The 14,306-nt window shown below is 32.3% G+C and overlaps 1 protein-coding gene across 13 annotated transcripts; it reads left to right on the forward strand.

Annotated features, from left to right (window-relative positions):
• Positions 1-823: 823 nt before the first annotated feature.
• LOC127075168 (phenylacetaldehyde reductase) lies at positions 824-12,354 on the forward strand. 13 transcript variants are annotated; one of them, XM_051016630.1, is made up of 7 exons: positions 857-1,052; positions 10,584-10,683; positions 10,760-10,932; positions 11,009-11,200; positions 11,297-11,459; positions 11,627-11,810; positions 11,887-12,354. In XM_051016630.1, the coding sequence occupies exons 1-7, from the start codon at positions 1,032-1,034 to the stop codon at positions 12,029-12,031; spliced, it is 978 nt and encodes a 325-aa protein (XP_050872587.1). In that variant the 5' UTR covers positions 857-1,031; the 3' UTR covers positions 12,032-12,354. The 13 variants fall into 13 exon arrangements, with proteins under 13 accessions (XP_050872598.1, XP_050872589.1, XP_050872596.1 ...); XM_051016636.1 differs by having other exon boundaries at positions 866-1,052; positions 10,763-10,932; XM_051016641.1 differs by lacking the exons at positions 10,584-10,683; positions 10,760-10,932; positions 11,009-11,200; positions 11,297-11,459 and adding exons at positions 1,233-1,378; positions 1,474-1,665; positions 1,766-1,928 and having other exon boundaries at positions 824-1,152.
• The last annotated feature ends 1,952 nt before the right edge of the window (positions 12,355-14,306 follow it).

Consider the following 14,306-nt stretch of genomic DNA (forward strand, 5'->3'; position numbering starts at 1 on the left):
GAATTTTTTATAAATTATTTTACAAATCAATTTTAGAAAAGTTGCAGCGCCTGTTCTTATCTTACGGTGTGGCTAAGCAAATTTGGTTTGCTATCAATAAAGTAGCAAAAGGCGATGATCTTTTTAGCTTGCTTCTTGGGGCTTGTTCCAAAGTAAGTATAATTTGTTGGACTGTTTTAGGAGGAAATGAAAGCATAAAAATTAAAAGGAATTAATTGAAATACACTCGTAGTAGTGTAAAGAAATTCTATGTTGTCTGTTAATCTTAAACGTTGATATTAAAATAAGTTTGACTTTTATTTTAAAAATCTATAATGTAATACAATCGGGTGATGGTGATAAATCGACCGTATAAATTTTTTTACATTGACAACGTATAATAATTAATCTCAAAATTAAATTCTTTTCGAAGATCAAATTTATAATGTGAATAATTTAGTCTGATTTATTAAATTTTTAAGTTGGAGATGATTTTTTATTAGGAGATATGCCTAATTCCATCTTTAACTTTTATGACTTTCGTGTAGCTCATTTATTTTGTATATTATAATTTTAGTTGGTTTGACATTTTTTATTTTTGTAATTTGGGTTTGAGTACCCTTTTTTATAATTTTAAAAATTAAAAATTAAAAATTAAAATCTCTAAAACTTTCCTCACTTATAAACTAAAATTTTGGGTTTTAAATATTTTTTTCCCTTTTGTAGATAATGAATTATGTTATGAACGTGCCGACTTTTTCTTGATAATTGGTGAAGTCAAATAAAAAACTAGACAAAAAACTATGCGCCAAAATATAATAAATTATCATATGAAGTAAATATGTTTACCAGAATTAATCCTACTTCAAACACAGTTTAAAGAAATTAGTAATAATTGAATCACCTACTCTTTTTAATGTCATAGTTTAAAGGGGTAATTCCAATTAGAAGTAGTTGTTGTTTATAAGGAAATGAAGAAGAATATGAACATTCATCTTTTAACATAAGAGTGACGGGAAGTCCAAAGTTTTTGAAGGAAAAGAAGAACAAGGATGACGAGTGGGGAAGGAAAGGTAGTGTGTGTGACAGGTGGTTCTGGTTTTATTGCTTCATGGATTGTTAAGTTCCTCCTCCAACGTGGTTATACTGTGAGAGCCACCGTTCGAGATCCAAGTAGGTGCTTCTTTTTCATTCAACTTGTTTCTCTTTATAGTATTATAAATACATCAACATTCATGTCTTTTTGGTTGAAGCAGGTAATCCTAAAAAGGTTGACCACTTGTTTAAACTTGATGGTGCAAAGGAGAGGTTGCAACTCTTCAAAGCAGATCTGTTGGAACAAGGTTCCTTTGACACTGTTGTCGAGGGATGTGACGGTGTCTTTCATACTGCTTCGCCTGTTAGTTGTGTCATAGACAACCCACAGGTTAATTCTATTCTAATGTGATGTGCTTGTAAGTGTATGATCTGTTAACTTTTGATTCTATATTTCAGGCTAAGTTGATTGATCCGGCAGTGAAGGGAACTCTTAATGTTCTAAGATCATGTGCGAAATCACCATCTGTGAAACCAGTTGTCTTAACTTCTTCTAATGCTGCAGTTTCAATAAGCACAAGGCCCAAGAATCCACAAGTCATAATTAATGAGACATGGTTTTCAGATCCAGATTTCTGTAGGAAATTACAGGTTAGCATTTTTTTTCTTCCTAAAAGTTATTTAGTTATGGTTGAAAGCCTGAAGCTGGCTCATGGGATTTTGATGTATGTGTTTTTATTGCCAACTTCAGTTATGGTACATACTTTCAAAGACTTTGGCTGAGGCTGCTGCTTGGGAATTTGTAAATGAAAACAAGATTGACATGGTTGTTATTAACCCAACAATGGTTGCTGGACCTGTCTTACAACCAGAGGTTAATGAAAGTTTTCAACCAATTCTAGACATAATAAATGGTAATTTTTATTTAGGGGTATTTGGAAGAGCTTATTTGGACTTGTTTCACGACATAAAAAGCAAACATCAGTATAGAAAATATCTTTGAGTAACATTGAATTAAACATATGGGAATTGCAACCTCCAATTATCATCACACAAGGCTCTATCTAGGCGCTAATAGGTTCTCCTACCCCCATTGGAAACCGAACCTCTCCAAGTAAATATACGACCAATAGAACTTAAGTCCATCAACTTACAGTGACCAATTATATCTCTAAAGATACCACATTTCCTTTTAGACACAAGGACTCCTCCTTTCATCCTTGTTGAGTTTTTTTTCATGAATTAGACTGTTCTTCCCAAAGCTCCTTACGACCTTCATCCCTTGGGTTAGTATAAACCGGTGTGATGAGACAATCATCTACTCCTTCGAACTTAATTCTCGTATGCAGGAATTGAAAGTGAGAGCGAAAAATATCAACCTTAACTCTATTGATTTTCTAAGCCATCGCAATTTCTCCCGAGTAACCTTTCACTTCATATCCCAAAAGAAAGAGTTGGTAGATAAATTAAAATATGATCATGAATCCCAAAACAAAGAGTTATAGGAGATGTACGTTGAGAAGTTGAAAATGAATTAGCATAGGAGCAGGAAATGCGCAAGAAAGAGTTGGACGAGCTTTATGCGGCATGTGAAAATAATGTTTTGTATGTTGAATCTATTTTGTGTTGTTGTAGGATAAATAGTGTTTATGCATTGTGTTCGTTTTTTTTAATGATGCAAAAATTGGCACCGATGGATGTAACCGTCCAACTAATTACAAATGAAGATGATAAATTGTCTGAAAGAGTCGTTTTAGGTGGCGAGAGTGCAAAAGGAAGTTGTATAGCCTCCCATACACATACCCTCAATGAGATGGCGATTCCTTTTGAATATTCTTTAAGAAATTTGTGTGTTTCATTATGAATGTTAAATATGAAATTCCTCTTCAATAAGAGCATTGTCAAGAGATAAAAAATTTCTATATTGATCTTAAAGATACTAATAACCAAGGAAGCCTTATTCTATAAATGAAACTCTCACTCAGAAAATTTGAGGTGAAGAAAATTAAAACCAAAGTTGCGAGACTTCAATCAATAATCTTGAAACTCAAATTGATCAATTGTAAAAACAAATGTGTGTTCAGTCAAAGGATATTTTGTTAGAACCATTTTTTTTTTTAGAACAATGATCTATAATTTTGATTTTCATGATAAAAAATATAAAAGAACAGTTATGCCATTTAATTTGTGTTACATAAATAAAAAGACATTTAAAACAATGAAAAGAATTTAAGCTCTAATAGAGATACAAATAAAGAGGTTGTGGATTTTCCCTCTAGAACCATTATCTCCACAAGATAGAATGAATGCAACAACATCTGAAAAATGTATCGTTTATAGAAGGAAAATGTGGTTCATCCCATGACACCATTTTCACTGCATGGAATGATAACATCATTTTTGGGCACCAATTCCTCAGACCGAATGAAAATGAGTCAAATGCTCTAGTGCTCATTTTTCCTCTAGTGAAGATTACCTTGAAAATTTAGTACAACACTACATACAAAGATAACTTATCTAATCATCAAGTGGTTATCCTCGAACGTTTTACCTATCATAGAGTTTTTTCTAATAGAGACAAAATATATAGTACAAGGTCCAATCATAACTTTCACATGATAAGATCTACAAAATAGTATATGGTTATGCAACATTCTTGACTCCTGATACAAGATCTATAGCAGCTCAAATACCCAAGGATATTTCCTATAACAGTCTAATCAAACTACTATATATATTTTCAGCTCAAGACCTTCAAGCAAAACACTAATTTATAAATTAATTGATTTTAAGTTATAACTAGAATGATACCCGCGCGATGCGCGGGTGGTGATTAATTTTTATTTTTATATTAAGTTTTAAAGTAAAAATATTATATATCCCTTAGTACCATCCTTAAATCCTAAAAAAAACAGCCTTTCTAGCTCTAGAATCAAATTTGGTTCTATGAGCTTGTAGGGTAGTTGCATAGCTCAAACAACCAAAAACTTTAAGATGGACAAGAGATGGAGGTTGCTTGTAAAGTAATTCGTAAGGATATTTGAGATTGAGAAGTGGACTAGGAAGTCTATTTATGATATGAACAGCATGTTGAACACTAAAATTCCACATGGTTAAAGGGAGATTGGAATGGAAAGAAAGAGACCTAGCCACATTAAGGATATGTTGATGCTTTCTTTCAACAATCCCATTTTGTTGAGGTGTTTCAACACAAGACTTTTGATGAATTATGCCTTTAGAAGATAAGAAATCTCCCATGGCAAATTCAATGCCATTATCTGACCTAAGACACTTTAAAGTTGTGTGAAATTGATTTTCAATAAAGGCAACGAAGTTAATGAGACTCTTTTTGGTTTCATCCTTTGTTTTAAGAAATATAACCCAAGTAAACCGTGAGTAATCATCAACCAAAGTAAGAAAATATTTATGGCCTATCAGAGAAATAGTAGAATATGGACCCCATAAATCAGCATGTAAAATATCAAAAGGTGCAAGAGATTTTGATATACTTTTTGGAAAAGGTAATTTCTTTTGTTTAGCAAAATGACAAGATTCACAAGGTGACATATGATTCTTACTTGGTACAAAAGGGAAATTTTTGGAAATAATTTGTAAACCACTATCTGAAATGTGGCCTAATCTTAAATGCCATAAAAGAGAAGGATTAGTAGAGACATAATTACAAACAGGTGCAACATAGCTGGTGGAATTTACATGATCTATGACATATATTCCTCCTTGAAGCCTAGCTATACCAATCACTGTCTTGGAACAATTCTGCAAAATTTTACAGGAATGAGATGTGAAATTCACACAATAGTTATTAGTAATGGCTAGCTTAGTAACAGAAATTAAGTTCACATGAAAAGATGGTATATAGAGAACATTAAGTAAGGTAAGGAAGGGTGAGATAGTGACGGTGCCTGCTATGGAAGCGAGAATTTGTGTTCCATTTGGTAAAGAAACAGATATAGGAATGATGTTCCTATATGTACTAAAACAACTCAGATCAAATGTGAAATGATCAGTGGCACCGGTGTCCAAAATCCAAAGATGTGAGCACTTACCGTTACCATTAGAAGACTGAGAATTGAATGCGAGGGGAGATGTTGAAACAGAATTAGAAGCAGGTGAAGGTTGGGATTTAAATTGTTGGACTAGACCAAGAATGCCATGATATTGCTCTTAAGTGAAACCAAAAAGCGGTTTTGAATTAGAATCCAATTGTGCGGAAGAACCATGTATTGTACCATTGGGTGGTGCAACACTGTTAGCCTGTGTTGACTGTGATGTGTTCTTGCCTTTACCCTTATAACCAATAGGATAACCATGTTTGATCCAACAAGTTTCAAGTGTGTGATTTGAGCGATTGCAGTGTGTACAAAAGCGATTAGCTCCTTTTGAACTATAATTTTGGCCTTTATCTTTGAAATTGTATTTCCCATGGAAATTACCAGAATAAGAATTGGCCAAAAGAGCATTAGAAGAATTCATATCAGGAGCATCATTAACAATTGAATCAATCACAAAATTTCCAATTTCTCTCTCTTGTTGAATTAACATTGAGAAAACAGTATCTATGTCAGGTAAAGGATTCATCAGCATTATTTGAGATTTTGTATGAGAGAACTTGTCGTTTAATCCCTTAAGAAATCTAATGACATAATCTTGTTGACGATAAGTTTTGATTGAATCAATTGCTCCACAAGTACATGCAATTGCACACTTACAATGAGGAATGGGTCTATAATTTTCCAATTCATCCCATAAAACCTTCAATTGAGTAAAGAAATCGGAAATATCAAGATTACCTTAACGAAATTTGTAGAGTTCTTCCTGAATATCAGAAATACGAAAAAATGTCTCCTTGCAGAAATCTAATTCTGAGATTTTTCCAAACACCGGCAGCAATATCGATCCATAAAACCGAACGCGCAATAGAATCAGAGATAGATCGATGAATCCAAGCTAAAACCATAGTGTTGCAGCGACTCCATGGGCCATAGAGAGGATCGGTTATTGAAGGTTTGGGAAAACTACCATCGACGAACTTATCTTTGTTCTTTGAAATCAAAGATATGTTCATGGATCTTGCCCATGTACGATAATTCTTGTGATCCAGAGGCGGAGAGACAAGAATCAAAGCCGGATTTTTGTTTGGATGCAAATAGTAAGGGTTTGCGGAATTTGTTGAGAAATCAGAATAATCTGTGGTAGCCATAATTGAAGGAAGATATTTGCAGAAATCAAAAAGAAAGATGCAAGGATTTTGTATGAGAAGATTAGAATTGAAAAGAACAATGGCTACCAGAGCTTTATTGCTCTGATACCATGTTAATGTTGAGAGAATAAGATAAAATAAAAGAACTTTTTATTATTTAGCAGAGCATAAAAGTTATATCTTTATACAAGATCTAGGCTCATATATATATATATATATATTATATATATTATAATATATATATATATATATATATATTATATATATATATATATATAATATATATATATAATATATATAATATATATATTATATATACTCCTATGAATAAAGGGAATACTAATAGTATGGGGAAATACTAATAATATGGGGGAATATAAAAGATATGACAGTTACAATATAATTATGTACATTAATACATATACAATTTATTTTTACAAATTTAACTAATTATAAAAGATATAATTTGTGGTTTATTTTTAATTTTCATTTTCATTTTTTTTATATCATGTAATGCACAGTATGTTTATATTTTAGTTGTTAAGTTTTAAAATTGTTAAAGTAAAAATATTAAATGTTTTATATAGAACTACAATAAAAAAAATTCTAGTAAGAAAGAAGTAGTCGATACAAAAATTTATGAAAATAATATATTTTTGTCTTTATTAGGATTCGAACCCACCACCTTTCATAGAGAATAAGTATGTGCATTTTCTTTTTAAAAAGTGAAGAGTTTTGGAGTGTGGCACGTACGAATTTAGAAGATGTGACACAAAAATAGTTGAAGTGTCAGTGTGATAATACGTGATTCCGTTTTAATATATTATATATATTTTTTAAAGGGCTTGGTTGAAGCTTGTAATTTTTAGAAGACACAAAAACTTAATATATTCAAAAAAAATTATAAGAAATATAAAATATTGTCATTTGGACAAAAGTAAATCTTAGTGGTTGTATTCAGTTTTTATTATAGTGAAGATTTTTTCAAGTGTGAACGGATTGGACTTAGATATCAAGTTTTGTTGGAGAACCAAAATAAAATTCTTGTTCTCATTCTTTCTCTTGCGTCTTTAATTTGAGTATTTAATTTGACTCATCTAATTTCGTCAAGTTTAAAAAGGATTTTTTTAATAAAAAGACATAATTTAAACCCTATATTTTTTTTGTTTTTATCATATTCAATTTGAAATGTATCCTTACTCTCTTATTTGTGCACTTAACAATGTAAAATTAAATATCATTTTGAGAAAAAAACATGTTTTGATATGGAAACAACAACTTCAAAGAGAATGTTAGGGGTTATTCAGACAAGCTTCCATTGTTTAATAAAGTTTGATTATTGAAGAAAAAATTGTACATTTTTTATGTTTTGAAACCTCTAACAATTCTAGTGAAATTGTTGATAGTTTCAAATACGCAAAGAAACTTGATATGTGAGATAAAGAACAATGAAAACAAAAATAGATGGCCTCAGACAACAAAGTAACCTTCCAAATAGTGTAATCAATTACAGAACAAGTAAGAGGAAGATAAAAGTTAAGAACACAAAAGAAAAATATATACACCTAAATCGATCAAAATGATCTACTCTGAGGGAGAGAATAACTCTTTGTTTAACTATACTTCCAAGAATTGTTATAAAAAACATTACAAAAGGGTTCAAAAAATAGTATCCCAAATTCTCAAGAGCAAACTCTATTTTTTATATGTGTTTTCCAATACCTCATACTTTTTATTTACGAATCATGTTGAATTGTAATTCCAAGTGTCGAAGCAGGTTGTTCGACAGAAGCAAGGAAGTGTCGAATCACCTAGTGTGTTAAGTTGTGTTAGTGTGTCAAAGTGTTGAAGCATGTTACTTCACACAGAATTTCGACTTAGGGTTTTTTTGTAGTGTTAACTATTTTGGGCTTTTATAGTTTTGGGCTTTTTCTTGGGGTGAAAGCTTAACCTAAATCTATAAATAGAGGGGGTAATCCTTATTCTTGTGATGTTGCATTCATAACATTGTATTCACAAAATTTTGCAGTTGCAAAGTGAATAAGAAATTTTCCACATATTGTGGGCAGATAGAAACTCTGCAGAAAATACTCTTCTTCCCCAACATTCTTTCTTTCTTTCGTTCTCCATTATTCTTTTCTTTATTGTTATTGTTGTGGGTGATAACAATCCTGTTCATCAAGATTGATAGAAATTTTCCGTAGATTGTAGTGGATTTTCAACATCTGGTATCAAGAGCTCCGGTTTAAGCGATTCGTGGGAAGAAAATCACGATGATAATGAATCGTCCAAACGTGCATTTTTCAGCAAATCTTCTGATTCTTAAGAACAACAATTATGAGAATATATGCAAGCAAATAAATGTTGTGTTTGTTTATCAAGATCTTTGGGATCTTGTGAAGGAAGGAGTAACAACGCTTACAGAAAACGTGACAGATCAAGAAAAGACTGCACATAAAGAATTGAAGAAGAAAGATTATAAAGCTCTGTTTATAATCCATCAATGTGTTTATGCAAATAACTTTAAAAATGTTAGTAATATAGAGTCAGCGAAAGAAGCATGGGAAATTCGGGAGAAGTCGTTTGGAGGCACAGAGAAGGTGAAAGAGGTGATGCTACAAACTCACAGAAGGACATATGAATTGCTTCAGATGGAAGACAATGAAAGTATAACTGATTTCTTCACTAATGTTACGAAACTTTTGAATCAAATCAAGGTATGTGGAGAAGTGTTGACATCAAGATCTGTTGTTGGAAAGATCTTGAGGTCGTTGGCTCCAAAGTTCGACCACATGGTAGTAGCCATAGAAGAATCAAAAGATTTGTCAAAACTGACAAAGGAAGAGCTTCAAGGGACACTTGAATCTCATGAACAAAGAATGACTGAAAGAGTTGCAGGAAAGTCGAAGAGTGATATGGCTTTACATGCGCAATCAACAAAAGAAAGGAAAGACAAAGGAAGTTGGAATGGCAATAAAGGCAGAGGAGGCTACAACAATTTGACTGCATACTACAAATTCCTGGATTGTTCAATCTGATGCGGGTTTCTTTATGGATGAAATCATAGCGCTAGGATGTGTCATAAAAGAACCAAATGCTAATATATTTCTTGCTGCTTCCAAACACCTATCTAGCCATGTTGATGCTAGTACAACATAGGTTCTTGCTATTCGGTGGAGCCTTCAATTGGCGAAGGAGTTGAATATCGAGAGTTTCATTCTTCAGTCTGATGCGTTAGTTATGGTTGACTGCATTAATCGTTTCCGATTTTTCACTGCATGATCCTAAACTCCTTTTAGGAGGTTTCAATGATGCAACTCTTATGTTTGTAAGTCGAGACGGTAATGTGGATGCCCATCAAATAGTGGGAGTTGACAAATCCTTAGGCTCTAGGACTTGAATTGGTCATATCCCCTAGATGTAAGACCCTTTTTGTATCGCCAATTTAGCCTTTCTTTAATATAATCATTGTTTGATTTCAAAAAAAATACTAGTAATCTACTTACAATAACTGATAACCATAACCAAAGTAGAAATTAAATACTTGTTTGAGTGAATGAATTTTAATTTTTAATTTTTAAATATTATTTTACAAATTAATTTTAGACAACAGTTCCGAAGAAAAAAAAAGATAACGTTGATAATCTTTCTTTTAGAAATTATTTTAAATTTATATGATATTACAAATTTGTAAGTACCATTTTTTTTATCTTCATAAATTTTAAAAATTAAAAATCTAAAACTTCCTTCACTTAAAAACTAACATTTTGGGTTTTAAATATTATTTTACAAATCAATTTTAGACAACAGTTCCGAAGAAAGAAAAAAAATAACGTTGATAATCTTTCTTTTAAGAATTATTTTAAATTTGTATAATATTACAAATTTTTAAGTACGTTTTGTTTTATCTTCATAAATTTTAAAAACTAAAAATCTAAAACTTCCATCACTTAAAAACTAAAATTTTGGGTTTTAAATGTTTTTTTTTTCCTTTTGTAGATAATGAATTGTGTTATGAATTTCTGTTGGGCTGACTTTTTCTTGATAATTGCTGAAGTCAAATAAAAAATAGATAAAAAACTGAATTATTGATACACCATGTGCCAAAGTATACTAAATTGTCATGTGAACTATATATGTTTACCTGAATTAATCCTACTGCAAACATAGTTTAAGGAAATTAGTAATAATTGAATCACCTACTCTTTTTAATGTCATAGTTTAAAGGGGTAATTCCAATTAGAAGTAGTTGTAGAGTATAAGGAAAGGAAAAAGAAATATGAACATTCATCTTTTAACATAAGAGTGAAGGAAAAGGAGAACAAGGATGACGAGTGGGGAAGGAAAGGTAGTGTGTGTGACAGGTGGTTCTGGTTTTATTGCTTCATGGATTGTTAAGTTCCTTCTTCAACGTGGTTACACCGTCAGAGCCACTGTTCGAGATCCAAGTCGGTGCTTCTTTTTCCTTTAACTTGTTTGCTTTATATTATAAATGCATCAACATTCGTGTCTTTTTGGTTGAAGCAGGTAATCCTAAAAAGGTTGACCACTTGTTTAAACTTGATGGTGCAAAGGAGAGGTTGCAACTCTTCAAAGCAGATCTGCTGGAACAAGGTTCATTTGACACTGTTGTCGAGGGATGTGACGGTGTCTTTCATACTGCTTCACCTGTTCGTTGTGTCGTAGACAACCCACAGGTTAATTCTATTGTATTGTTCACAAATAGTTGAATGTGATGTGCTTGTAAGTTAACTTTTGATTTTTATATTTCAGGCTGAGTTGATTGATCCGGCAGTGAAGGGAACTCTTAATGTTCTTAGATCATGTGCGAAATCACCATCTGTGAAACGGGTTGTCTTAACTTCTTCTATTGCTGCAGTTGCATATAACACAAGGCCGAAGAATCCCGAAGTCATAGTTAATGAGACATGGTTTTCAGATCCAGATTTCTGTAGGGAATCACAGGTTAGCATTTTTTTCCTTCCTAAAAGTTATTCAGATTGAAAGCCTGAAGCTGGCTCATGGGATTTTAATGTATGTGTTTTTTCTTGCCAACTTCAGTTATGGTACATACTTTCAAAGACTTTGGCTGAGGCTGCTGCTTGGGAATTTGTAAATGAACACAAGATTGACATGGTTGTTCTTAACCCAACAATGGTTGCTGGACCTCTCTTACAACCAGAGGTTAATGAAAGTGTTCAACCAATTCTAGACATAATAAATGGTAATTTTTATTTAGGGGTATTCGGAAGAGCTTATTTGGACTTGTTTCACGACATAAAAAGCAAACATCAGTATAGAAAATATCTTTGAGTAACAGTTCTGTTTACTGTGGTTTTGGACTAATGAATGATTACTAATTGATTAATAATATTGAGTTTTTGAATGCAGGTAAACCTTTTCAAAATTATGTTTATGGATGGGTGAATGTGAAAGATGTTGCCAACGCCCATATTAACGCATATGAGATAGCTTCAGCTAGTGGAAGATATCTTTTGTGTGAAAGAGTCTTACACTGTTCAGAACTTGCTAAGGTTTTACGCGATTTGTATCCAACATTACAAATTTCAGACAAGTAAGTTGGAGTTTAAGGATTTAAATGGTTACATTTTTGTTTATTTACTAACATGCACTCTCTATAATTTTATCAGGTGTGAGAATGATGAGCCATACAAGCCAAAATATCAGATTTCCAAGGAAAAGGCTAAGAGTTTGGGAATTGAGTTTATTCCTTTGGAAATCAGTCTCAAGGAAATTGTGGAATGCTTCAAAGGGAAAAAGATTGTCGACTTTTAATCCATGACAATATCGCACTTAGTAGAATAAAATTTTTCTATTGTTGATGAAAAAATGTTGTTGCTGAGAGCTGCTATGTTGGATAGGAAGGTTTACAGACTCCTTCAAAGAGATATTTAATTTCCCCCACACTCTTAATGTTTTCCGCATTTAATGTACCCACCCAATTTCCACTCCAAGCAGATCCCATGTTATCACCCCATTTACCGAGGTGTCTTTATCAGTTGCCATACTTAGTATTAACCCTATCGAAATTTATGTATATACTCCCTATACATGCAATTATAATGTGATGTGTCACTCTATTCTATCGATTCTTGAAATTCCTCTAAACACTAAACATATCAACCCATTTATAAATTGTACCTCCTACTCTTTTTCTTCTTCTAATAAATAATCGATGAAGCCAAATTATAGAACACCCCATTTTTCTTTGATCAGTCTATGTTGTATATCAATCATCTATCCATGATTTTTTTTTTCTTATCCAAATGTCAAATATTTGTTGGATATGAATTGTGACGTATAATAAGGTTTATAAATATATAAGCATGTGTTCTCCAAATAGTTAATCTTAATTTCTGATATATTTTTTATTTACTGTTTCTATCTTCATCTTCGGACAAATTTCTTATCCATTCAACTTTTTCTTATCCAAATGTCATAACACACTCGTGTGCAGTATATTGTACGCTGTAATTTCTTTTTCTCAATTAATTTTGTACATTAATTTATTATTACGAAATTAGTTTTCATCTTATGATCTCTGTAGTATATATTTACTGTGAATTAACATTTCTTTTAATAACAGCTTTTTTTTAATATTGGTGAATCAAAACTTAATTATTTTATTTTTTTCTTTTAGTTTAGATTATTGATTATTACTTATGTAAAAAACACATCAATTCCTTAATTTATATCTAATTAAAAACATTCATCATAACAAAAAAAATTAAAATTGGATTACTTATCAAACTTTCATGGTTAGAGTTTTTAGTATATTTAGAGTATATATTATTTTTTATATACAAAAGAATTAAGTTCATTTTTGGATGTTGAATCTATTTTGTGTTGTTGTAGGATAAATATTGTTTATGCATTATGTTCATTTTTTTTAATGATCCTGAAATTGGCACCGATGGATGTAACCATCCAACCGATTACAAATGAAGATGATAAATTGTCTGAAAGAGTCGTTTTAGGTGGAGAGAGTACAAAAGGAAGTTGTTTAGCCACCCATACCCATACCCTCAATGAGATGACGCCCCTGTGTAGGGTTTAAGAGGAGGCGTCAATTCAATTGGAGACTCCTCCTAAAATGCAATTTTTGTGTTATAAATAGATGCATTGTGTGAGTAATTGTTCCACATCTCATACAATCATTTCTCAATCATGTTTAGTGTTCGTCGCCGATACGGTAAGATGATTTATGCGAGAGACAAACCTCAAATGCTGATGCTGTTCTGGAACATCACTACGTTCGATCAACTGAAGCGGGAGCTGGTTCATTGGTCAGATGGGAAAATACCAGAAGGGGAAAAAATTAGAAGTATTGAGAGACTTGACAATATCTTTGGTTGGGTGCGAATGAAGACTGATAAGGATGCTAGGGAAATGATGTTCGGTCAAGACGACATCAATTTGATTGTTGTAATCAGTTAGAAATATTTCTGTTTTCAGATAGCTTATTTTGTAATGATGTTTGTTGTGAACCTCGTTGGAACAAAAACTTAATGATATATAATAATTGAAAAGGTTACAGAAATACAATGTTACAAAAAGCTTAAGACCTAGATGATGCTCCTCGATTGGGACAGCTGTTCTTGTTGTATCCTGGTTAACGACAGATACTACATAATCTTATCATTTTATCTGTGGAATCCATCTCTGTTCTGATACGTGTGCTGTTTGGCCTTCCTTTTTTCTTTCTACGCATCTCGTCATTGTGCCAAACAATATCACCTTCATATGGAGGCCAGTAATCCTCCATTGGTAGTACCGAGAAGCTTTGATTATATACATTCATGACGGTGTCGGCCTTGTACACATCAGATAAATGGCTGTAAGCATCTTGACGAGTATAAGCGCATGCTACAATGACATGGGAGCAAGGTATGCGGAAGGCCTGGAATTTTCCACAATCGCACCAACTTCTGTTTAGTCTAACAGCGTAGGCTAAATTTGGTCTCCCCTCGTTGTGGTCCATTGTTTCTTGGACGCTGAAATTTTGCCTATGACGGTCAAAGACTGTTACAGCGTGTGTGCTAGCTTTGAT

Source organism: Lathyrus oleraceus, chromosome 4 (genome assembly GCF_024323335.1).
Source record: "Lathyrus oleraceus cultivar Zhongwan6 chromosome 4, CAAS_Psat_ZW6_1.0, whole genome shotgun sequence".
Classification (NCBI taxonomy): Eukaryota; Viridiplantae; Streptophyta; class Magnoliopsida; order Fabales; family Fabaceae; genus Lathyrus; species Lathyrus oleraceus.